At 39.0% G+C, this 26,461-nt stretch overlaps 2 protein-coding genes across 17 annotated transcripts in view; both read left to right on the plus strand.

The window, feature by feature from the left end:
* Positions 1 to 26,461, plus strand: part of si:ch73-55i23.1 — a 782,803-nt gene that overhangs the window by 228,827 nt on the left and 527,515 nt on the right. The gene's annotated exons all lie outside the window — the stretch shown is intronic.
* The window catches only part of cita (citron rho-interacting serine/threonine kinase a), a 233,759-nt gene that overhangs the window by 110,255 nt on the left and 97,043 nt on the right, over positions 1 to 26,461 (plus strand). For all 16 annotated transcript variants that reach the window (XM_073951757.1, XM_073951760.1, XM_073951763.1 and 13 more), the window contains exons 12-15: positions 4,586 to 4,729; positions 9,045 to 9,164; positions 20,901 to 21,071; positions 22,649 to 22,702. In XM_073951757.1, coding sequence (XP_073807858.1) covers positions 4,586 to 4,729; positions 9,045 to 9,164; positions 20,901 to 21,071; positions 22,649 to 22,702 — 489 coding nt within the window. The remainder of the gene's footprint in view (positions 1 to 4,585; positions 4,730 to 9,044; positions 9,165 to 20,900; positions 21,072 to 22,648; positions 22,703 to 26,461) is intronic.

The raw sequence follows: 26,461 nt of genomic DNA on the forward strand, positions 1-26,461 counted from the left end.
TGTGGAGGTCATACCGAACGGTTCAATATTATATTGAAACCGTGGCCTCCCTAATATATATATATATATATATATATATATATATATATATTTATATTTATATATATATATATATATATATATATATATATATATATATATATATATATATATATATATATATATATATATATATTGCACGTGTCAATGTATATATATTAGTGGTGGGCCGTTATCGGCATTACGTGAGACTCTTATCGCACGAAAAAAATATATATGGCCGTTAATCTATTCCCAAAGCTGGTTTGGGAACAGGGTCTATTCTACGCAAGCTATGATGACTTTCACCTTGATATTTTAGCGCGGATGTATACCTGACCGGTGAGCCAAGACAAAAAAGTGTCCCTTTGAATCAAATCAGCAGGATGCCTGACTTTAACTGCAGTTCGGCAGTTTCACTTTAGCTTATGAACATTTCATTCATGCCCCTGTGACAAACTGGGGTATTAGACGCAAATAAGGGTTAAGGACTGGTGAGAGTGTTATGGAATTTAATAACACATGCCAAATGGAAAGAAAAACTTCCGCATTTCACGATGTGAGTGTGTGTGCCTGCGTGCGGGCGTTTCTTTACTGACAGCTGTGTGTGTGGATCTTGTCGGAAAATATGGCAGAAAGTCGACAGTAGTAGTTTGATAGCGATGTTTACTTCAATAATGCCACTAATATCTGCATACTCCACATGTCTTAATGCCATTTCTGTTTAGTTCAGTTATGACTTTAGTCGCATTAAAGGGCCATGAAACCCCCTCGTTTCAGCAGGGTGTTTTCACACCTCTACTTTGGAAAAAGTCAGAAAAGTGGGCGTGTCCAGCTCTGTTTAGGGGGGAGCGTCGGAGGAAGAAAAGAGGCTTGGTGTGGGAGTGTCTATTTGGGCACGCGCTGACTTTCAGAGTCAAAACACACAGACACACACACACACACACACACACACACACACACACACACACACACACACAGGGGACAAAGTGACTGTGTTTACATGGACATCTGTAGTCGAATTATTTGCCAAATTATTAAATGGTGGACTTTAACTGCAGTTTGACTCTTTCATTCAGGGAATTCATTCATGTCCCTCACGACAAACGAGATATTTGATTCGAGGAGCTGCTCTAAGCGTGTATTTTTCATGCAATGTTTGATACCGCACGGCGAATGAGAGAAAAAAAACCTCTGCATTTCCCGGAAACTTAGATGCACTCGGCAGGTAGCGACTGGTCGCTCACTTACCAAATCTGTAGAGACTAGGGTTGGGCATCTAAGCTATAATGCCGATCCGATACGCATCTCGATACAAAGAATACGATCCGATATATTAGCGATACATTTGTGACATATTGCGATGCAACACGATACGATTCACACCCATATCACGATATGATACGATATTTCAGCACTAACTTATTAGATCAAGTTTATGAGATGATGTGAAAGAGGATGCTGTGCCATTGAATGAGTTTGATTATTTATAAACCAAGCAAAACCAAGACTTTTTTTACAAACTGGCTTTTCTCTCAGAGCCAGAGTGTCAGTTTACAGTAGAGGGCCATTTTAGAACCTATAGCACATATTATTTAAGTATTTTCAAGATAAACAGAATGTATAAGTGCAATATATATTAAAAAAATATGTATGAATTTGCACTCTTTCAACATAAATAAATTTAGCATTGCACAACAAGAATTGTGATTTAACTTTTCAACTATGAAAACAAGTTTTACAAAGATATTTTGCCACTGATTATTCAAAACTTAAGGTTGTGAACTAGCAGTGTTATGCTGCTTTCAAACATCACTGTCACTGTAAACAACAGGCTAATAAAAATATAACAAACCAGCAATCTTCTTGCTGTGAGGTGGTCAAACTACCCACTGTGCCACCGTGACACCCAATTATTTTTATCATTATTATTATTAATATTATTATTATTATAATTAAATAAAAATTAACAGGAGGAGGTGTTTAAAACCTTCGTTCTCCGTGACACTAGGCTGAATATCTTTGCAGATGAACAATGCAATAGCATTCGTTATTGGCGTAGAGCAAGCAGAACTGTTGCGCATGGAAAAAAAAAACTTGCAATGCTTTTCTCACCACTTTTGGAGCTGGTTGAAGCAGTGCGAAAGCCGGGGATGCAGAAACACTGGAAAATGCTTTCACAACAACACCGTGGCGCCGCTTCAAGTGAGATATCAGATTAGTCGTACTGCCCGCGTATTTACAGATGCGCGGCACATTTTGCAAATTGCATCTGTCCTGTCATGTCGTCCATCCTTAAATCCATAATGTTGTCATACTTTAGATTTAGAACTCAGTGGGGAATAAAATGTTTGTTTTGCTTCTCGCGCTTTCTGAGGGCGCTCCACTAGCTTCATCCGCACACCTGATACACTGAGTTGTAGTGAAAGTGTACACATCCGCAAATCCGTTGCTAAGGCTTACTTTATGTAGGTCGATTAAATTATGCGCCAAAAACAGGTTGACAACACTTGTTAATAAATAAAAAATACATTCTATATTAAAAATATAAGCTGTATCTCGGAAAAATCGATTCATCTCGCAAAAACCGATGCATCTCGATTTGCTTCCAAAATTTTATTCATCCTCTGCTGCTCAACCGATGCACTCGCATCGTGCACGCGCATAACCGCGTATCGATACATATCGATTAATCTTCCCATCCCTAGTAGAGACAGGACAATCACCAGCAACTAGAGCCGCGTCTTTATTAAGAGGAGACTACAAGCGAATCCGGATCTCAGCGTTTGCAGATGAGAACAGCTCTCAGGTAAACAATAATCCTCCTTAGACACGTAAGTTATTGTTGTCGAGCGTCGCGTACACTGTTAATCCACACGTGACTGCAGCTGAGCTCTCACAGAGAGAAAATGAAAACAAAACTTCACTGCAGCAAACTATAAAAGCAACACTTCACGCTTGTTTTGCCAACACAACGTGGCGTCTCTGTCGTCTAAACACTGTGACAGTAATGAATATTAATGAAGTTGCACAATAGAGCGCGCTGATTGGTTTGAACCAAGCTTTACTCATGCATTAATGCAGCACACTGTAAGACGTAATAAGACACACTCTGGCACAGACGTCCAGTCTGCACGCTGGAATACACGCTATTATGTCATGACCGTGACGCAGCTTCAAAAATTAGTTTCAAACCGGAAGAACGAATTTGCTTGAAATAACACAAAAACAACCAATTTACACTTTTTAGTGAAATATAGGTGTCCTAATAGTGTTTTTAGCAGTGTGGGACACATATACCACTGTCAACAGCTCAACACCTGTGTTCTGGTGTTTTTCATTCATGAAAAATTACCTGAATAAACAGAAACACATCTTATTGAACATCTTTATTTTCATCGACAATTATCATAGTAGAACAGTTTCTCAAGCAGTTTGTGATGCATTTTGGAAACAGGAGATGAGCCCCTGGTCCACTGCGCCGTCTGGCTTGAGAAACCCGTTCTCAAAGACTTATTATTTGGGCAGCACACATATTCTCAATGCCTTCGGCAGAATTCAAATGAGCCTTTTTAATCTAGATTAATTCCGAGATTAATCTAGATTTTAAAAAGTAATCTATGCCCTCCATAATATAAATACATATGTACACGTAGGATGCCTAATATGGTAATTCACAAAATTGTTCGCAAATTTTTGGGAATTACCACCACAACATCAATCATTTCTATAGCAAAAAAAAAAAAAACTTGAAAAACTAAGGGGTCTGTTTAGAGGCTATTCTGTAAACATTTTAGCAATTTTTTGTTGTTGTTTTAAAGCCATTGGTTTTTATTTTTATTTGGTGACATTACTAGTATTAGAGATGATTGGTTAAACAGTATACTGATATGTCATGTTGCAAAACCATATTTATACTAGATAAAACTTTACACTGAATATTGCTTTGTCTAAACGAGAATCCTCAGTGCAGCTCTAAGCTTTAATTGAGAGTCACTTATTTGGTTCCCATCATAGTTGAGCGTTGGGCTGCAAAATATATCACAATTATTGTAATCGAGATAATATTATATGCAATATACGTATTGCAGACATGTACGATAAACAACCAATGCAAAAAATAAACGTCATTTAAGTTTGACCAATCAGATCGGGCTGTTCTATCTTTAGCCCCACCTCCTTAGTAGTTGCTGTTCTGCTATTGGCTGGAGTCCAGAGCTGAACTCAAAGGCGGGAAAATGACAACAGCCAATCAGAGTCAGAATATCTGCAGAGGTTTTGACACATTCACAGTGTTTTCAAGACTAAATGTTTGCACCTCAACACTCAGTACCGTTTTTAGTCTGAATTACAATTAATTAGTTCTTAAAAATATCTTTACCTGTTTATTTTAATATCATTACATTAATAAATGATCTAAAAACATAGCTAACAAAATAACATTTTTTTAAGAAATATTATCACTCAACAACATCTCATAATCTGATATACTGAGGTGATGGTTGTGTTGTCGGAGCGCTGCTGTAAAATGCATTTAGACCTGGTGCTTGTGTTTGTGGCCGCTCAGATGGAGCAGGAGATCTCGCGGTTTCAGCGTAAAATGACTGATCTGGAGTCAGTCCTCCAGCAGAAAGATGTGGAGCTCAAAGCCTCAGAGACGCAGAGGAGCATCCTGGAGCAAGACCTCGCCACCTACATCACTGAATGCAGCGTGAGTACAAAAACACCACACATAACAATACTCTAGTGCTGATCCTCACACTGTCTGGCTTCAGTGTGCTTGGCCTCATGTGCAGGATCAGAACTTGCAGGAAATCCTTAAAGATTCTAATATTGTTTAGGCTTTAAAAGTGATTTGATATGCTCAAAAATGTAATTGTGTTGCTTACATAATAAATGATTTTTCAATAGAGGTAAAAATAGTTATCTATTTAAATGAATCGTTTTGCTTTTGGATGAACAATGCATGAAGATGATCACTCCACGCGTGAATAATGCATAAAACTAAAATATATATATTGTAAGAAAAATTGATGATGACGAAGAAAATCTCAATGAAGATGTTTATTCAGCATAGCAGTCTCAAAATACATGGCAGTACCTTGGGTTCACCGGAGTCAGAATGAACCCTGAACATTCTTAAACTCAAACCTTTATACTGTTTTTGATGTTGCCTTTAGATGTTAATGAAGTTGCTCCTTGGCTGTTGACCCAGCTGTTCTCCCTATCTCTCCATGTTAATGCAGTTTCAACACCATTGATGAGATGGTTCTTTGTGCACCACACCCATCCCCATTCTACAATTGTTACCATTTGGTTGAGATGTAGTCACCTCAAACAATGCAGAGACAAGACCTTGTTGACTTCTCTTTTCTCTCATAAGTCAGCCCTTTTGGAAAATGAGCATCAATTCACCATTTAGAGTGGAAGTTGGGTCGAGGCAGACTCATTTCTTACAATATACAGTTACGATAAAAGATGACATTTAAGATGTGAGTAAATGACATTTAAGAGAGTAAATGACAGTAGTTCAGTGTTGGGCTGGGGCCAACAAACATGCTGTATATATCGTAGTGTATTCTAACACACACCTTCTGTTATAATGTGATGAAGTTTGTAGATATGTGATTTGCCACAATTGTAAAATGTTTAAACAGTTTGAAAATACACCGGGAAAGCACTTGCAGAGGGATTGAGCTTGACTTTGAAAAAGAAAGAACCCTAAAATGTAAGAACCCTAGAGGAGGACTATAGAAGCACTCACTAGCCTAGAGCGCCATCTGCTGTTAAACACTAGCCTAGAGCGCCATCTGCTGTTAAACACTAGCCTAGAGAGCCATCTGCTGTTAAACACTAGCCTAGAGCGCCATCTGCTGTTACACATTAGCCTAGAGCGCCATCTGCTGTTACACGTTAGCCTAGAGCGCCATCTGCTGTTAAACACTAGCATAGAGCGCCATCTGCTGTTACACACTAGCCTAGAGCGCCATCTGCTGTTAAACACTAGCCTAAAGCGCCATCTGCTGTTACACATTAGCCTAGAGCGCCATCTGCTGTTATAAACTAGCTCAGAGCTCCATCTACTATTATAAACTAGCCTAGAGCACCATCTACTGTTAAACACTTGCCTAGAGCACCATCTACTGTTAAACACTAGCCTAGAGCACCATCTACTGTTAAACACTAGCCTAGAGCGCCATCTACTGTTAAACACTAGCCTAGAGCGCCATCTACTGTTAAACACTAGCCTAGAGCGCCATCTACTGTTAAACACTAGCCTAGAGCGCCATCTACTGTTAAACACTAGCCTAGAGCGCCATCTACTGTTAAACACTAGTCTTGAGCGCCATCTACTGTTAAACACTAGCCTAGAGCGCCATCTACTGTTAAACACTAGCCTAGAGCACCATCTACTGTTACACATTAGCCTAGAGCGCAATCTGCTGTTATAAACTAGCCCAGAGCGCCATCTACTGTTATAAACTAGCCTAGAGCACCATCTGCTGTTACACATTAGCCTAGAGCGCCATCTGCTGTTATAAACTAGCCCAGAGTGCCATCTACTGTTATAAACTAGCCTAGAGCACCATCTACTGTTAAACACTAGCCTAGAGCGCCATCTACTGTTAAACACTAGCCTAGAGCGCTATTTACTGTTAAACACTAGCCTAGAGCGCTGTCTGCTGTTTAGAACTAGTCTAGAACACCGCCTGCTGTTAAACACTAGCCTAGAGTGTCGTCTGTTGTTCATAAACTAGCCTAGAGCACCATCTGCTATTAAACACCAGCCTAGAGTGCCATTTGCTATTATAAACTAGCCTAGAGCACCATCTACTGTTAAACACTAACCCAGAGTGCTGTCTGCAGTTAAAAACTAGCCTAGACCGCCATCTGCTGTTAAAACAGCCTAGAGCGCCGTCTGTTGTCAAAAGCAAGCCCAGAGCACAGTCAGCTGTTAATCTCTAGCCTAGAGTGCCGTCTGTTGCATGTTGAACACTAGTCTAGAGCACCATCTACTGTTATGAACTAGCCTAGAGCCCCATCTACTGTTATAATCTAGCCTAGAGCACTGTCTGCTGTTATGAACTAGCCTAGAGCACCATCTACTGTTATAAACTAGCCTAGAGCACCATCTACTGTTATAAACTAGCTTAAAGCGCCATCTACTGTTATACACTAGCCTAGAGTGCCATCTACTGTTATACACTAGCCTAGAGCGCCATCTACTGTTATGAACTAGCCTAGAGCACCATCTACTGTTATAAACTAGCCTAGAACACCATCTACTGTTATAAACTAGCTTAGAGCGCCATCTGCTGGTATAATATATAATATGTTATAATATAATATATCTAGCCTAGAGCACTATCTATTATGAAAAACTAGCCTAGAGCATCATCTACTATTAAACACTAGCTAAGAGCGCCGTCTGCTGTTAAACGCTAGTGCAGAGCAATGTTTGCTGTTAAGCACTAGCCTAGAGCACTGTCTGCTGTTAAAAACTAGCCTAGATGGCCGTTTGCTGTTAAACACTAGCCTAGAGCGCCGTCTGCTGTTAAACACTAGCCTAGAGCGCCGTCTGCTGTTAAACACTAGCCTAGAGCGCCGTCTGCTGTTAAACACTAGCCTAGAGCGCCGTCTGCTGTTAAACACTAGCCTAGAGCGCCATCTACTGTTATAAACTAGCCTAGAGCACCATCTACTGTTATAAACTAGCCTAGAGCACCATCTACTGTTATAAACTAGCCTAGAGCTCCATCTACTGTTATAAACTAGCTTAGAGTGCCATCTACTGTTATACACTAGCCTAGAGCGCCATCTACTGTTATAAACTAGCCTAGAGCACCATCTACTGTTATAAACTAGCTTAGGGCGCCATCTGCTGGTATAATATATAATATGTTATAATATAATATATCTAGCCTAGAGCACTATCTATTGTGAAAAACTAGCCTAGAGCATCATCTACTATTAAACACTAGCTAAGAGCGCCGTCTGCTGTTAAACGCTAGTGCAGAGCAATGTTTGCTGTTAAGCACTAGCCTAGAGCACTGTCTGCTGTTAAAAACTAGCCTAGATGGCCGTTTGCTGTTAAACACTAGCCTAGAGCGCCGTCTGCTGTTAAACACTAGCCTAGAGCGCCGTCTGCTGTTAAACACTAGCCTAGAGCGCCGTCTGCTGTTAAACACTAGCCTAGAGCGCCGTCTGCTGTTAAACACTAGCCTAGAGCGCCATCTACTGTTATAAACTAGCCTAGAGCACCATCTACTGTTATAAACTAGCCTAGAGCACCATCTACTGTTATAAACTAGCCTAGAGCTCCATCTACTGTTATAAACTAGCTTAGAGTGCCATCTACTGTTATACACTAGCCTAGAGCGCCATCTACTGTTATAAACTAGCCTAGAGCACCATCTACTGTTATAAACTAGCTTAGGGCGCCATCTGCTGGTATAATATATAATATGTTATAATATAATATATCTAGCCTAGAGCACTATCTATTGTGAAAAACTAGCCTAGAGCATCATCTACTATTAAACACTAGCTAAGAGCGCAGTCTGCTGTTAAACGCTAGTGCAGAGCAATGTCTGGTGTTAAGCACTAGCCTAGAGCACTGTCTGCTGTTAAACACTAGCCTAGAGCGCCGTCTGCTGTTTAACACTAGCCTAGAGCGCCGTCTGCTGTTAAACACTAGCCTAGAGCGCCGTCTGCTGTTAAACACTGGCCTAGAGCGCCATCTACTGTTAAACACTAGCCTAGAGTGCCGTCTGTTGATAAAAACTAGCCTAGAGTGCCGTCTGCTGTTAAACACTAGCCTAGAGCGCAATCTACTGTTTTAATCTAGCCTAGAGCACTGTCTGCTGTTTAAAAACTAGCTTAGAGCACCATCCACTGTGTTTTACACATTAGCCTAGAGCGCCTTCTGAAAAGCTAAGGAACAATCCACAAATGGCAATACACTGATCTGTCACGACAGGACTTGATTTGTGTGTGTGTGTGTGTGTGTGTTTCTGTGTGTGTAGAGTCTGAAGCGGAGTCTGGAGCAGGCCCGTGTTGAAGTGTCACAGGAAGATGATAAAGCACTTCAGCTCCTCCATGACATCCGAGAACAAAGCAACAAACTCCAGGAGATCAAGGAGCAGGTGAGCTAGTGCACGCTTCACAAGAGTCACGCACATATGGTTTTATGAACTTCATATCAGTCTTATTTCCCGTCCAGCAGTTCCTCTATTAGCTGGACTTTATTAGTCGTTCATATGCCGAGTCTGTAATTGAGCACACGCTGAGGAGACTCGTCTTAACGCCGGCTAATTGCTAGTCATCACACATCATTAAGTTCCTCCACAAGCCCATCATGTTGCTTTTCCTGCATTGTTTCTTCTTCGGTTTCCAGGTTTATTGCTGTTCTTTTTCTACACATGTAGTCATTTGTTTAGTGTAATGGCCTGTCAGGGATTGTGTTACATGAGTACATGTCTTCTACTGCAAGTCTGAGTGTGCGCTTTAGATTTTTAATGCATATTAAAGGAGACCTATCATGCCTCTTTTTACAAGATGTAAAATAGCTCACAGATAATGTTCTCCAGCTCTCTGAAACTGACCCTTTAGGCTCCTAATTGTGGTGCTTTGGTGACTGTCGCTTTAAATGCAAATGAGATTGTGCTCTTTTTGGAAGAGGGCGGAGCTACAGCTGTGTTGTGAGTGCTGGTCATGTGTGCATCAGTGTGAGTGTGTGCTTGATGCTTCTGTCAGTCGCTGTTCATCTAAAACTCCACATCTATAATCCTCTTAGTCTATGCTGACAATATCTTCAGCAGCTCAAACACTAATGGCTAATGGACAGATGATTACTTTCAGAGAAGACTGGCCACTTTATTAGGTACACCTTACTAGTACCGGGTTGGACCCGCTTTGACTTTTAAAAATAGAAATTGTGCTTAATGTCCATATTGTCATGGTAGCATCACACAGTTGCTGCAGATTTGTCGGCTGCACATCCATGATGCCAATCTCCCGTTCCACCACATCCCAAAGCTGCTCTATTGGATTGAGCTCTGGTGAGTGTGGAGGCCATTTGAGTACAGTGAACTCATCGTCATGTTCAAGAAACCAGTCTGAGATGATTGAGCTTTATGACATGCTGCGTTATCCTGCTGGAAGTAGCCATCAGAAGATGGAGACACTGTGCTCATAAAGGGATGGACATGGTCAGCAGCAATACTCAGGTAGGCTGTGGTGTTGACACCATGCTCAATTGGTACTAACGGACCCAAAGTGTGCCAATAAAATCTCCCCCATAAAGTATCCCCCATACAATGCAGGATGATCCATGCTTTCATGTTGTTGAGGGAAAATTCTGCTCTGAGCATCTGAATGTGTCAGCAGAAATGGAGACTCATCAGAGCAGACAACGTTTCTCCAATCTTCTATTGTCCAGTTTTGGTGAGTCTGTGTGAATTGTAGCCTCAGTTTCCTGTTCTTAGCTGACAGGAGCGGCACCCGGTGTGGTCTTCTGCTGCTGTAGCCCATCCGCCTCAAGGTTGGACGTGTTGTGTGTTCAGAGATGCTCTTCTGCAGACCTCAGTGGTAGTGAGTGCTTATTTGAATTACTGTTGCCTTTCTATCATCTGGAACCAGTCTGGCCATTCTCCTCTGACCTCTGGCATCAACAAGGCATTTGCGCCCACAGAACTGCCGCTCACTGGATATTTCCTTTATGTCGGACCAATCTCTGTAAACCCTAGAGATGGTTGTTCGTGAAACTCCCAGTAGATCAGCAGTTTCTGAAATACTCAGAGCAGCCCGTCTGGCAGCAACAACCATGCCACGTTTAAAGTCACTTAAATCCCCTTTCTTCCCCATTCTGATGCTCGATTTGAACTGCAGCAGATCCTCTTGTCCATGTCTATATGCCTAAATGCACTGAGCTGCTGCTGTGATTGGCTGATTAGACATTTGCGTTAACGTGCAGTTGGACAGGCGTACCTGATAAAGTGGCCAGTGAATGTTTTTAGGAGACCTTCAAAGCAAAATGAGCAACACTTTAAATGGCATAATTAGGAGACTTTAACTTGTAAGAATGGGTTTAACCACAGCGGTTTGAACTGTAGTTCTGCTGAGCGACTAAAACGTGATCAGCATGATGGTAAAACACTGTACATTTCTAGTCAAACCATTCTTCTGCAATCTCATACCAAAACCGTAAATAAGTGCAGTGTTAATAGCTATAAATGTGGGAGAGCGCTGATATTATGTGATTGTGTTGTATTGCAATATGGAACAGTTAAATGTTGATGTTAAATTAAGAGTAATTCACAAATACTTGAAAATGTGGTTACAACTGAATTAATTACAAAATGGGTGTATAAAATTATCAAACATGACATGATAGAACATGTGATATAAATTGTTCCCAGCTTAAATGTAAAATTAAGCGACCAGAGGTAGATGGAGAGACACAGAGGGAGAGAGAGGGACAAAGAGAGCAGGTCCAGAAGTTAGCCTGACTGCAGTAGAGTCAGTGAAGATAGACTTTAGAGGAGGAGAGTGCAGGAATAGAGACAGAGCAGAGTTTTACACCTATTTTGTATCTTTCTTGACCATGTGACTAAAGCCCAAACGCTGAGACAGTCAAACTCACCAATCAACATGTGACCACATCATAAAAATCATCCACACACCAGGACTGATCTTATCAGTATCTGCCATAGGAGTCAGTATTGAGCTTCTTGAGTCAAAAAGACATGTTTTGTCATATAAACAAATGCATATGATTATTTAGCCTCTTACAAACTTAAATTTTCTACTAAAATAATTCACCATTAATGTAATTTACAAAAGATAACAAGTTAATTCATTGTTTTGATGCGTTGGAAAGGTCTCTGCATCTTTGACCTGTGTGTATCTAAAGCTCACCTGTGGATCAGAGCTGCTTTGATGATGAAGATATGACTGTACTTTGTGAAAGCTGGAGATGCTCATTGGCCGTCTCGTCTCCATGGAAACAGCTGTAATTATCGGCTGTTCATTATCTTTGGGTCATCGTGCAGCATTATAATGAAGGGTCTTTTCGAAATGAACATGAAGCTCTTGCAGTATTTTATCAAGCATCACTGCACACTGATCTTCACCGTCTTCTCTGTGCTGTTTGTGACTTTGCAGTACATGATTGGAAAGTTGTTTTCTCTGGAGGTTTTTAAACAAGGCATAAACAATGCAACATTCATTCATTTTCATTCAGCTTAGTCTTTTTATTTATCAGGGGTCACCACCTATTCGACTATTCCAGCACATGTTTTACACAGCGGATGCCCTTCCAGCCACAATGCTGCACTGGAAAACACCCATACACACTCATTCACACACTCATACACTACAGCCAATTTAGTTCATCAATTCACCTATAACTAGGGCCAGACGGAATCTGCGGATGTTTTTTGCTATTTCTGCAGAGAATTTTGGTAAAAATCTGCAGATTTCTGCGGAATTAATTTGGGAGTATCCAGCGGATCATAACTTACACCTTAATATATTAAATAAAAAGTAATAAATTACTGAATAAAAACTGAATGAATTCAGATTTACACATTTACTCAAGTAAATAAACAGAATTAATAATGGGCTAAAAATCTGCGGAAAATCTGTGGAATTCTGCGCGCGCAGATTCCGTGTGGGCCTACCTATAACTCACACAGAAACGCCAACTGATCCAGCTGGGACTCGAACCAGTGACCTTCTTGCTGTGAGGCCACAGTGCTAACCACTGAGCCACAGTGCCGCCCAACAATGCAACAGTTCAGATGAATTATAAAATAACAATATTTGGACAGTTAGGAGACGCGGTAGCGCAGTAGGTAGTGCTGCACCTCACAGCTAGAAGGTCGCTGGTTCGAGCCTCTGCTGGGTCAGTTGGTGTTTCTGTGTGGAGTTTGCATGTTCTTCCTGCATTCGCGTGGGTTTCCTCTGGGTGCTCCGGTTTCCCCCACAGTCCAAACACATGCGCTATAGGAGAATTGGGTAAGCTAAATTGTCCATAGTGTATGTGTGTGAATGAGTGTGTATGGATGTTTCCCAGTGATGGGTTGCAGCTGGAAGGGCATCCACTGTATAAAACATATGCTGGATATGTTGGCGATTCATCCGTTTCGTTGACCCAAGATTAATAAAGAGACTTAGCCAAAAAGAAACTGAAAGAATATAGACAGTTAATGGAAGTCTCATAGTTCTCTGACCTCAGTTTGTCTAGTCTTCTATGACCTTTTGAGACAGCGAGATGTACACTGGATTCACACCACATTTGCTCAGAAGCAAAATAACTACTGAGATATTATATTTTTATATAGTCTTTGTTTTAAAGTAGCGCTGCACAATATATCGTTTCAGCATTGATGTTGCAATGTGTGCATTCGCAGTAGTCACATCGCCGCATCTGCAATGTTAAACTGGGATTATAGATTATCAGCAATGAAGACTGTACAGTGTCTTTTCACATTACACTACCTGACTAAAGTCTCCCAGTGTAAGAGCAGCACATAATAACTCGACTTCTAGTTGATCATGTGTAAAAGTGTTGAAGGTGGATTTCTCCCATGATTCATCTGTTGATCTGCATCAATCATCACCAATACTGCAGAAGACCTACTGGAACCAGCATGGAGCCAAGAGACTCACAGAAATCAGTCAAGTTTGGTGAAGGAGAAGTCATGGTTTGGGGTTCATTCAGTATGGGGGCATGCGAGAGATCTGCAGAGTGGATGATCAACATCAACAGCCTGAGGTATCAAGACATTTGTGCTGCCCATTACATTACAAACCACAGGAGAGGGACAATTCTCCAGCAGGATAGCGCTCCTGCTCATACTTCAGCCTCCACATCAAAGCTCCTGAAAGCACAGCTGCTCCAGGATTGGCCAGCCCAGTCACCTGAAATGAACATTATTGAGCATGTCTGGGGTAAGATGGAGGAGGAGGTGTTAAAGATGAACACAAAGAGTCTTGATGAACTCTGGGATCCTGCAGGAACGCTTTCTTCTTCATTCCAGATGACTTTATTAATCAGTGATTTGAGTCATGTCAGAGATGTATGTATGCAGTCCTCCAAGCTCATGATGGAGTCAGACACAATATTCATTCTGTCTCCACTGCAGCAGGACTTTATATTCTATACTGGACATTATTTCTGTTCAGTGATGAGACTTTAGTCTAAGCAGAGTCAGAGCTTACTGTCCTAATGGCATCATTATAATGATGAAATAATATTGTGCTCAAATAAGCATCATCTAGAGGCCTTTGCCTTTCATATAAGCCACTTCTGATACCAAATGATCAACCAGAAGTCAAGTTATTATTTGTTGCTCATACAGCTTGAATAAGCGACAACAAGACTTCTGCCAGGCAGTGTAAATTTGATTATTTAATTCTTGTACCTGAATATCTGACTACTATTTAACTCTCCAAAGATTTATTCACGCTTGCTAATTGTTTGATTCACTCCACTACAAAAATATCCCAGTCAATCTAAATGAACGATTTAATTCAAAGTGTAGCTGTTCAAGGCTTCTGCTGAAATTGTATTCATATTGCATCATATATATATATATATATATATATATATATATATATATATATATATATATATATATATATATATATATATATATATATATAATGCAATATGAATACAATTTCAGCATATATATACATATATATATATATATATATATATATATATATATATATATATATATATATATATATAAATATATATATATGATGCAATATGAATACAATTTCAGCATATATATACATATATATATATATATATATATATATATATATATATATATATATCGCAGAACATTAAAATATCACAATCAGATTATTTCAATATCGTGCAGCCCTACTTCAAAGCAAAGTTAGTTGTGTTGTAGGTTTTCTCACCACTGTCTTTTTGGAATAGTTAGAGTAGCACGGACTGCACTCATTGCAGATACATTTCAAGCATTTTCTACTTATTTCAAAATCATATATGTACATACAGTGTATAAATTACAGTAAACTGAATCAATTATTAATGTAAAATGATGCAAAAATGCCTAAAATTAGTAGGGAACATTTGATTCTGCTACAAGTTGTTTGACTTATTGTTCAACATTTTAAGCCGTAATGTAGATGACAGTAACAGTTGACATTTCCCATCATTTTGTGCTTTAGCTGCAGATGCTCACCTTAAAGCAGACTCCACATGGCCTTTCCAAAACATAACTTTATGCATTTTCATCATTTTATTGTTTTTAAAAAAGAGAATGAATAATTCCAGATATAGCTTCTTGCCACATGAAGTGATTTCACTTAGAGCAAGTCACATACTTCGTCTCTCAGTGCTTCACAGAATGATCTGCCTTATTATAACCAATGTGACAGTGCAGAGATGCAGAGACAATGATAAGTTGATCTCTACAAAGAGCTTCTTTATGTAAAGACACATTGCCTGATCGTAGAATAACAATTTTACAGTTACCATACAGTTGAAGTTTATTGCAATGTAAACATTGTTTAATTATGGTTAGATTAGTCAGATCTGTAAAACAGAATCACAGATGTCGGGCAAATACGATGATGTTTGATTTGTCTGTGTGAGAACAGGAGCTCAAGGCATTATGGGGAATAATATTTCATTCACTGAACTAGAAACAAGAATTAGTGGATAATCCGGTGCTGGCAAAGCTTTCTTGAGCTCGATTTTTAACTCTGAGCATGCAGGGATCTGAGAAAACGACTTCACACACAGGCAGGGGTTAGAGAAAAACAGCTAAAGTTTGTCATTTGGAATACTTTTCATGCCTCCATCTAGATTGACTTCGGTTTTCCATCGCTTTCTATACATCTAGTGAGATTTCTTTAATTGTTTGAAAATAAACAAAATAATCTTGTTTTTTGATTTGTGATAGATTATTTTGCTCACCCCATTGGCAGATTGTTTTGCTTGATTTAAGGATTCATTTTGTCATATTATTTCTTAAAACAAGACAAGATGTTTTGCTTGTCTAGAACAGGGGTTCCCAAACTTTTCAGCACGTGACCCCTAAAATATCAATGCCAGTGACTCGCGACCCTCAATATCCTCTGAGGTGGTTATAAATACAGAAACCTTGCATGCAATGGCACACACACACCAATAGACCCAAGTCTATTCTTTGTTTAAATTTTTTTTAATGTATGTCAGTGCTGTAAATGGGCCAGAAAATCAATCTGCTGCATCTGATGCTATTGCTGTCTTTAATATAATGTATTTACCCCAGGGTTCGCAATCCAATAGAACTAGTAAATAAGCTACTATAAAGGACTGTTTTTTTCTCTTCAGTTGGTTATGGATAAAATATGGTAATTCTTATGGCCTAATAATAATAAGTAGATTTTTGGAAATCACCAGGCAACCCCCTTCATTGTTCCGCGACCCCTCAAGGGGTCCCGACCCCCACTTTGAGAACCACTGGTCTAGAAAATGCTTATTGATTTAAGAATTTGTAGATATTTGGACTAGAAAGTAGTCAAAAAATCTAAGTAAGTAAAGCATTTTTTGCAGTGGAAGTCAATGCAAACGCGCGAATAGACATCCTGCGGCACGATACACGCGAATGACGCGGCGCGATACACGCGAATGACTCTGGGCAAATAATGCGATTCGCGCGAATGGCGGGGAGCGAATTGAGTGTTTTGCGCGCGTTTCACGTGGATCACTCCAGTTCGAAAATCTGAACTTCAGCAGACATTCGTGCCGCGTTAACCAATCAGGAGCTTGCTCTTGTAGGGGCGTGATTGTGACGTATCGCCCCAGTTCATCAAACTGGGCTTGGCTCAGTCAGAAGCACCGCTCCGTCATCCAGGTTCAGTTTTTGGCGGAGTTTATGAGCTCACAGAGCTGCTGCACCTCTGAAAGGATGTAGTGGACTCAGACACAACCCTAAATGTATCAACACTGGTTTTCAGTCTTCATAAAGCACATAAACACTGTTATTTTCTCAATAAAATCCATGTTAGCTATGAAGCTAGAGTCACCGGGCAGACAGAAGCCCTGCCCATCACGTGAATCTGCGTCTGTTCTGAAGTGAATTAAACGCATTAATGAAGCAGATTTGACGCGCGAATGAAGCGAGTAAACTCAAATGTTCAAGCAGCAATTTACGCGCGAATAGCGCGATTTATCCGCACGTTTCGCTTTTGGTGTAAACACAGCATAATAACTAGCAGGTACATTTTGTGCTAGCTGAAGTCTGTTAATAGGGGATGCTGGGTTATACAAAACTTTTTCAATAATTCAAACTAGTTAGTGTACATTAAAACTGCAATGCAAAAAAAAAAGTATGCATAAATGTTCTTTAGTCTCATTGTTTAATATCTTAAAGTCTGCTCTGATGCAGTGCTGCTGCGGTGTGATATTTCAGGATGCATAATTCTCTGAAGTCTGTCATTTAATAGTGACATTTTCCATTAAGAGTCACTTAGAGCGGCTTTAAATGACAGACTTGATGAAGGCCATTCAGACCTCGATTGTGGATCACAGCCTGTCTGAACAAACATCTAGAACACAGTCCTGTCATTTGGCAGCTGCTACATCATTTATCTGTGAAATGTTCTCTTCTACTAAGTGAAACTAAGGCTGTGTTTGCACTGCGGCTCTTGATGGCCATTTCTGATTTTATGACTATATTAAAAAAGAATTCGACCTGCTCACATCTGTTCTTGAAGGAGCACTACACTTTTATTGGAAATGCACTACCTGACAGAGGTCTTGTAAAAACACCAAATAATAACTTGACTGTCATGCAGTGCTTGTGAAAAAGGGCGGGATTAAACATGATGATTAGACATTTTAAAAAGCGAGCGATTGCTCCATATTATTAAATTCCTGTCCAGAGAGGTCATGTTCTGCTCCTCGATTGGTCTCAAGCAGTCAAGTGATGCGATTTCGCAAGTCGGAGTGCATAAAGCTTGAACTTTCTAATGCAGTGAACTGCGAAACTTGATGCACGAGCTTGCGTTTCCGGTCTGACGCATTCGCGTGCGTATGAATGGAAGTCTATGGGGAGAAGAGTCCAGTGTGACGGCAGCTTGAGAAAGTGTTTTGTTATTCTTAAATGACGTAAAGAGTCTGAATATGTCTAGTCTGTTGGTCTCAGACCTCTAAACTCAGCACAATTAACCTTGTAGGACCCGCCGGCTTCACAGAGAATCTCAGCCAGTCATCGTTCACATTATATTTCAGTGCTCGTTTGATTCTCTAATGCGTCTGACTCTCAGAAACCCTTATTAACCTGTCAGCAGGTCAATCCACAGAAGATCTTTGCACAACACACACAACAAGCACTATTATCATTGCCTGAAACTGTTAGAACACACTTTATTCAAGTGAAGCCAATTCGAATGTAAAGATTAGACCAACCACATTGAAATATTTAAAGGAAAATACAAAACACATGTATGGTTGGACGTAAACAGGGTTATTATTATCTAAAAACTGTTTAAACACATATTAATTGAGTTAAATCAAATGAAATATGAAGATTACATCAAGCATGTTTGGAATATTAAAACAGAAACACAGAACACATGTATTGTTGGACGTAAACAGGGTAATTATTATCTAAAAACTGTTTAAAATGCATATTAATTGAGTTAAATCAAGTTTATATGGTCCTGCAAAATCTGGAAAGGTTATGGATTTTTGGCAAGGCATTTCCAGGCCTGGAAAGGCTTTGGAAAAATAAATAAACTCGGAAAAGTCATGAAAATTGGTTTAAAACGTATCTGTTTGCTTGAATATATCTGAGATGATAAGATTGGGTACGTTTCAAATACAATTGCCATGTCTGTCCCATCAGGTGAATTTCTCTGTGTAGGGCAAAAAGCAACTTGCAGTTTCAGCTTCACCTCTCACTTGCATTCATTGTAATTCAAGATACATTTGAGTGTCATGTCCAGAAACAATCTCTTACTGCAATAAGTCTTGTGAAGCCAACATTTCTAAAAATGATCTCACAAGATATTTTCTAAAGACTATTTTACAGATATAAAACAAACAAACGATATGGATTGTCACATTTATTTTGATTTGCTGTAATAAATTTGAACATGCATTTTTTCTTATTTACCACATGTACGTAGACATTACATAAAACTTTAGGTCATGAATATTTACCTGACGGTTTTGGAAAAGTCACGGAATTGTAGATGTAAAACCCCTGGATCTAAAAACTGTTTAAAACGCATATTAATTGAGTTAAATCAAATGAAATATTAAGATTACATCAAGCATGTTTGGAATAATAAAAATAGATAAAAACTGCATGTATTTTTGGACATAAACAGGCTAATTATTATCTAAAAACTGTTTAAAACGCATATTAATTGAGTTAAATCAAATGAAGTATTAAGATTACATCAAGCATGTTTGGAATATTAAAAATAGATAGTAAATGCATGTATTTTTGGATGTAAACAGGCTAATTATTATCTAAAAATTGTTTAAAACGCATATTAATTGAGTTAAATCAAATGAAGTATTAAGATTACATTAAGCATGTTTGGAATATTAAAAATAGATAGAAAATGCATGTATTTTTGGATGTAAACAGGCTAATTATTATCTAAAAACTGTTTAAAACGCATATTAATTGAGTTAAATCAAATGAAATATTAAGATTACATCAAGCATGTTTGGAATATTAAAAATAGATAGAAACTGCATGTATTTTTGGACGTAAACAGGCTAATTATTATCTAAAAACTGTTAAAACACATTAATTGAGTTAAATCAAATGAAATATTAAGATTACATTAAGCATGTTTGGAATATTAAAAATAGATAGAAAATGCGTGTATTTTTGGATGTAAACAGGCTTATTATTATCTAAAAACTGTTTAAACGCGTATTAATTGAGTAAATCAAATGTTATTGCCAAGTGTGCGTCACACACACTAGGAATTTGTTTTAGCTACTGAAGCTTCCAGTGTACATAAAGTGACAACACAAAATAAATATGAGAAAAAAAGATGATAAACATTAAACAGAGATGCAGTTAGTCAAGAAATCTGGATGTTGAGTTGTATGTACAGATTTGTTATAAATATACAGGTTAAGTTGCTGTGTACAAATGCAAATGGAGAAAGTATTGCATTGTATATTGATATAAGGTGCTGTGTACAAGTGCGTATGAGAAAGTATTGCGCATGTTTAATGCACAGTTGGGGAATATTTAACTGTTCATGAGGTGGATGGCCTGAGGAAAGAAACTTGTCCTGTGTCTGGCTGTTTTTGTGCTTTGTGCTCTGAAGCGCCGACCAGAAGGTAACACTTCGAACAGGTGGTGTGCTGGGTGCGAGGCGTCCAGAGTGATTTTGCGAGCCCTTTTACTCACTCTGGAAGAGTACAGTTCTGGAAGTGTAGGAAGGGTAGTGCCAGTGATTCGTTCAGCAGTCGGGACTATTCACTGTAGTCTACAGAGGTGGGTTTTGGCAGCTGAGCCGAACCAGTCGGTGATTGAAGTGCAGAGGAATGATTGAATGACAGCTGAGTAGAACTGCACGAGCAGCTCCTTTGGCAGGTTAAACTTCCTCAGCTGATGAAAGATCATATCCATATCATATCCATCACATGAAGAAGGATATATAAAGGAAGGGGAGCGAGAAAGAGGAAAGAAACAGCAACAGAAACTATTTCCTTTATACAAATGGCAGAAATCAGTGATTCTTGAGGTCAAACCGAGGCTTTGACCAGCGACCGTCTTGCTGTGAGGCCACAGTGCGACAACACTGAGCCACCGTGCTGCCATAGTTAATATTATTGCTATCGTAATTAATTGTTGTTGTTCTGTGTTCAGGAGTATCACGCTCAGCTGGAGGAGATGCAGGTGACCATCCGGCAGCTGGAGGAGGATCTGTCGGCCGCTCGCCGGCGCAGTGACCTGTACGAGACGGAGCTGCGAGAGTCCCGGCAGACCAGCGAAGAGCTCAAGAGGAAAGCAGCCGAGTACCAACAGAGGATCCAGAAGGTGTGTGTCAGAAATAAGGCACTGTCATAAAGTCAATATGTCCACAAATGTTTATAATTATGCATTATAGAGACCTTATAAAGTTTAAGGGCTCTATTTTGACGTTCCATACGCAGGGCGCAAAACGCAGGGCGCAAACGCTTTCAGGGCGTGTCAGAACGAATTTTTGCTAATTTACGGACGGGAAGTCTGCTTTGCACCGCGGCACATGGTCTAAAAGGGTTGAGTTTATTTTCTTAATGAGTTATAGGTGTGTTTTGAGAATAAACCAATCAGAGTCTCATCTCCCATTCCCTTTAAGAGCCAGCTGCGTCACGCCAAGAGCGCATTCACTATTTACAGGACGCAAAGTAAGTCTAAGTGGAAAAACTGAGCATTTCACAAGCAAACAGTTCACAGTGTTTTAACAGAAAACAGTTAAACAGAGCATCTACTGCGTGAGAATGAGAGATAATGGATCACTTTCACTCTTGGATAGGGAAACCTTTACTCACAGACATCAATTAATCTATAAATAATTAATTGTGTTTGTTAAGCGCAAATATTTGTTTCAAAACTATTTCTAAATTCAGTTCTAATTTCCAGCAAACGAATAAATGAACAATAATAATGAAGTGTGCTCAAAATACTGAGTTATTTCCAGATACACCTGCCATGCCCCATATGGTCTAAAACCTGACAGGTGGACAAATCTAAGCTTGTTTTTAATAAAACAAATATAAATATGGATATAATAAATAATACTGCTAATAATAATAACATTATACAAAAGCAAATTGTTATGAATGAACTGAAAAAGCCTCCCGAGATGAAGAAGACATAAAAGCAGTGATTTTTCATATTTATGTAGGCTAGAAAACAATATGTTTTGTAATATTTTAACCCTTTATATTTATATTCTATATCTATTCTTATTATATCCTATATATATCCTTAATATTTAATGTTTTTCATATGTAAAGATATTTGCCTATTGCTCTCTTGTGTGTATTAAGCAGTGTGTAAGCGAGGCGCAACTCTGCGCTGGAGTTTAGACCGGGTTAGTTTTGTTCAAATGAAAAATCTATTATAGTTTCTCAAAATAGCAACGCGCCAGCGGTCCGCCTCAGAACACCTTCCTTTTTAGATCTGAACGCCTATGGGCGCAAATGAGCGCTAATGCATTTGCTATTTAAACAGCGTAGCGCAACGCCTCAAAACCACTCTTGTGCCAAGCTGAAACTACCAAAAGACTATTGCGCCACACTGCGCCGGGTGTATGATAGGGCCCTAAGAAATTATAATGTGTAACGAAGGCCACATTTATACATGTTTATATTATGATAATTGTTTTGCTGAGATTCCTTGAATTTAAGTAATATGCTCAGAAATTGCTGGTTTATTCATCTAATTGATTCATTCATCATTAATTCTTCTGATCTTCCAGACTGATACAGTATATTTTACACTAGTTGACCTTGAATATGTCAATACTTATTTATTGATTGCTGCTAAATGTCTTTTTAAAGAGCAGTGAAATGTGAAATGATCTTTGTAAGGCATTGTTGTTAATTCTGATGTGTTGTGTTTGTGTTCAGGCGAAGGAGCAGGGCAAAGCTGAGGTGGAGGAGCTGCTTTCCAAACTAGAGAAGGTACAATTTAGTGCTTTTAGTGCTTAGTATTTTATGCATTGTTTTATTTATCTAAATTTGACAATTTGTTGCTATTTTCAGACCAGCGCAACAGTAATTTTCCCGTTTTGCGTCACATTGTTTAAATAGCAAATCCATTTGTGCCACTCTGTGGACTCATGGGTGTGCTGGTGTATAAAAGAGGTGTGTTGAGAGTGTTGCTATTCTGAGGAACTAAAATAGACCAACAGAACCATTGACCAGCTAAAAGCTGCTCTAGAGTCCAGCAGAGTGTGTTAGTTATGCAGCGATGCAGGTCTAAACGCTTACACACTGCTGAATACACACAGGATGATCAGCAACACACAAATATCTTTACAGATGAAACAATAAAGGATTCAAATGATCCAGAAATGATGATTTTCTACATCAGTATAAACACCACTGCCTCCATGCCTTCTTCACCTCTGTGGGCTTTTTCAGTTTATTGATGACCATCTGCATCTGTATAATGTTATTATTATTATCATCAGTATTATTGATTATATGCAGATTTATATTTGTTTTAATAAACACAGGTGTAGATTTGTCCAGCTGTGGGGTTTTGGAGACGTCTGCATCAGCATATGTGGATAAGAACTTGACGTGTGTTTGGATATAACTCAGTTTTCTGACCACACTTCAGTATTATTGTTCATATATTCCTTTGCTTGAGATTAGAGCTGAATTTAGAAATAGTTTAGACACAAAACTTTGTGTTTAACAAGCAAAGTTCATATGTGGGATAATGGATGTGTTCAGTAGAGTGAGTTTCCACCGTTTCCTCAAGTAAAGGAGTTAAATTAAAGAGAAAGTAAAGAGGCTGAATGGAGGAGGCTCATTCTTTATCCTAGTGCTGCAGATGCTCTGTTTAACTGTTTTCTCTCTAGTGAAGCATTCAGTTTTTACACTTACAAAGTCCGACATGTATATAGCAAATGCACCATGGAGCGACGCAACTGACTCTTAAAGAGAATGAGAGACGAGACTCTGATTGGTTTAAAGCAGGTTATGCTCAAAACACACCCAGAACTCATTAGCAGAATAAGCACAACCCTGTTAGACCATGCGCCGGGCGCAGAGCGCATTTATTTACACCTTTAATGCTTTAGACTTTGTGCCTAGATCGTTACGATAGAGTGCTGAATGTTTGCGCCTCGACATAGTGTTTTAGTCTGAATTAGATTTAATTATATCAGAAAACGTATACTTGTTTAATTTAATATCTTTAAAATAAATAAATGATTTAAAACAGATTAAAAAGTGGCATCTTTCTAGGAAAATGTTAAATGTTAGAAGAAATATATTTATCACAACAATACGACATCACAATAATTACAAAAACATTCATTCATTCATTTTCTCGTCAGCTTAGTCCCTTTATTAATCCGGGGTCGCCACAGCGGAATGAACCGCCAACTTATCCAGCAAGTTTTTACGCAGAGGATGCCCTTCCAGCCGCAACCCATCTCTGGGAAAATTACAAAAACAATATCACATATTTTCCCAGTATTGTGCAGGCCTGGTACGAGTCCTGAAACACACGATGACTGAAATTGATTTAAAAATCTGTTTGTGTCCCTATAGATTAATAATTGAGCAGGCCCTGGAGAGCAAAGTCTCAATAATTTATCCATCACGGTCAAAAAAGTGTCAGGAAACTGAAACTGTTCTCTGGGACTGACGGGACGTCCCTCTGGACTCTTTTATCTGTAACTCAGAGCTCAAATACTGTATATTCAATGAAGCCGTGGCTCCATCATCATACAGGTGATGAATCATTATTGCTATTGAACCTGCACAGCTCACAGGGGGATGCAAACTTGCACAATATCATTCAAGTTTGGGAAATCAAGACGTCACAAATCAGAAAGCAATAGTCTTTAAAACCATCACAGAGACTTATGTTGAGTTGATACTCTTTATTGAGACAGAGTGTGTCTGTGATTGTATGTGAGAGTGTGTTTGCGTGCGCGTGTGTCTGTCAATCGTCCTCAATGACACTCGCTGTGCTCTTCATCCACTGAAATGTAGTCAAGTATGTTGAGGACTCTCTGCATGAATAAATGTTTTCATAAATGTGTTAAGCTCATCTGCTATAACCACACACTCGAGAGCATGTTTTACTCATACTTTGCATTGCTAAACACACAGCGTGTGCTTTTAAATCAACTGTTTGTTAAAATACTCTTTACTCATTACACTTTAGGCTAGTTTAATGCATCATTGTTTAAATACCAGTGAAAGCAAGTGAGTTGTTTTAGATTCTGAAACCGATTCTGGTCCTTGATTCTGGTTGGTTGAGCTGCATTTACATTTACATTTAGTCATTTAGCAGATGCTTTTATCCAAAGCGACTTACAAATGAGGACAAGGAAGTAATTTACACAACTATAAGAGCAACAATGAATAATTTCTGTAGGCAAGTTTCAGGTGTGTAAAGTGTAAGAAGCAAAACATTAGTAATAATTATTTATTTTTTTGGTAGTGCAGTTAGCGGTGGAGCCAGAGAGACAATTGCAGATTAGGAAGTGAAGTGGAGACTAAATAGTTGAGTTTTTAGTGGTTTCTTGAAGACAGCGAGTGACTCTGCTGTTCTGATGCAGTTAGGGAGTTCATTTCACCAACTGGGCAGATTGAACGCGAGAGTTCGGGAAAGTGATTTCTTCCCTCTTTGGGATGGAACCACGAGGCGACGTTCATTCACAGAACGCAAGTTTCTGGAGGGCACATACATCTGCAGAAGTGAAAGCAGATAAGGAGCAAGGCCAGAAGTCGCTTTGTAAGCAAACATCAGAGCTTTGAATTTGATGCGAGCAGCAACTGGCAGCCAGTGCAAATGGATGAGCAGCGGAGTGACATGTGCTCTTTTAGCTTCATTAAAGACCACTCGTGCTGCTGCGTTCTGGAGCAGCTGAAGAGGTTTGATAGAGTTAGCTGAAAGCCCGGCTAGTAGAGAGTTTTATAGCTGTTGTTAATTATTTTTACATATGATAATTATAGCTGTTGTTAATTAATTAGTTAATTTAGTCTATTTTAAAGCCATTATAAAATACAGTATAAACACACACCTGTGACTGTAGCTTAGCAGCCATTCTTCAGTTGAAGACTAAATGATCCACCCTCCTGTAAAATTATTTATTATTAAGCTTTTTGATTAATTTTTGACCCTAAGCATACTGCCAAATTAGTTCAAATGTGCTTTAAGGACAACAGAGGGAATGTTTTGGAGTGGCCATCACAAAGCCCTGATGTCAATCCTATAGAAAATGTGTGGGAAGAGTTGAAAAAGCTTGTGCGAGCAAGACAGCCTACAAATCTGACTCCGTTACAGCAATTCTGTCAGGAGGAATGGGCCAAAACTCCTGCAAACTATTGTGAGAGGCTTGTGGAAGGAGACCTAAAACATCTGACCCAAGTTACACAGTTTGAAAGCAAAGCTCTAAAAAAATACCAAGGAAATGTGTGTGTGTGAACTTTTGACTGTCTAGAAATTAATCAAAAATTCTAAAAAACAAAATTCTCTCATTATTCTGGCATTTAGCAAATGTAAATGATTTGGGTAATCCTAATGGACCTAAAATAGTAAACGTTTAGTATGATTTACCATCAGACCTTTAAAAAAAATGGTTATGTTCCTTTTTTTAGAGCGTATGGAAACTTCTGCTTTCAACTGTATGTCATAAAAAAGTAAAAACTGCTGTGGTCTATAATAATAGCCCCCTTATGATTTTTCCCCAG

The sequence above is a fragment of the Danio rerio genome, chromosome 5 (genome assembly GCF_049306965.1).
Source record: "Danio rerio strain Tuebingen ecotype United States chromosome 5, GRCz12tu, whole genome shotgun sequence".
In the NCBI taxonomy this organism is placed as follows: Eukaryota; Metazoa; Chordata; class Actinopteri; order Cypriniformes; family Danionidae; genus Danio; species Danio rerio.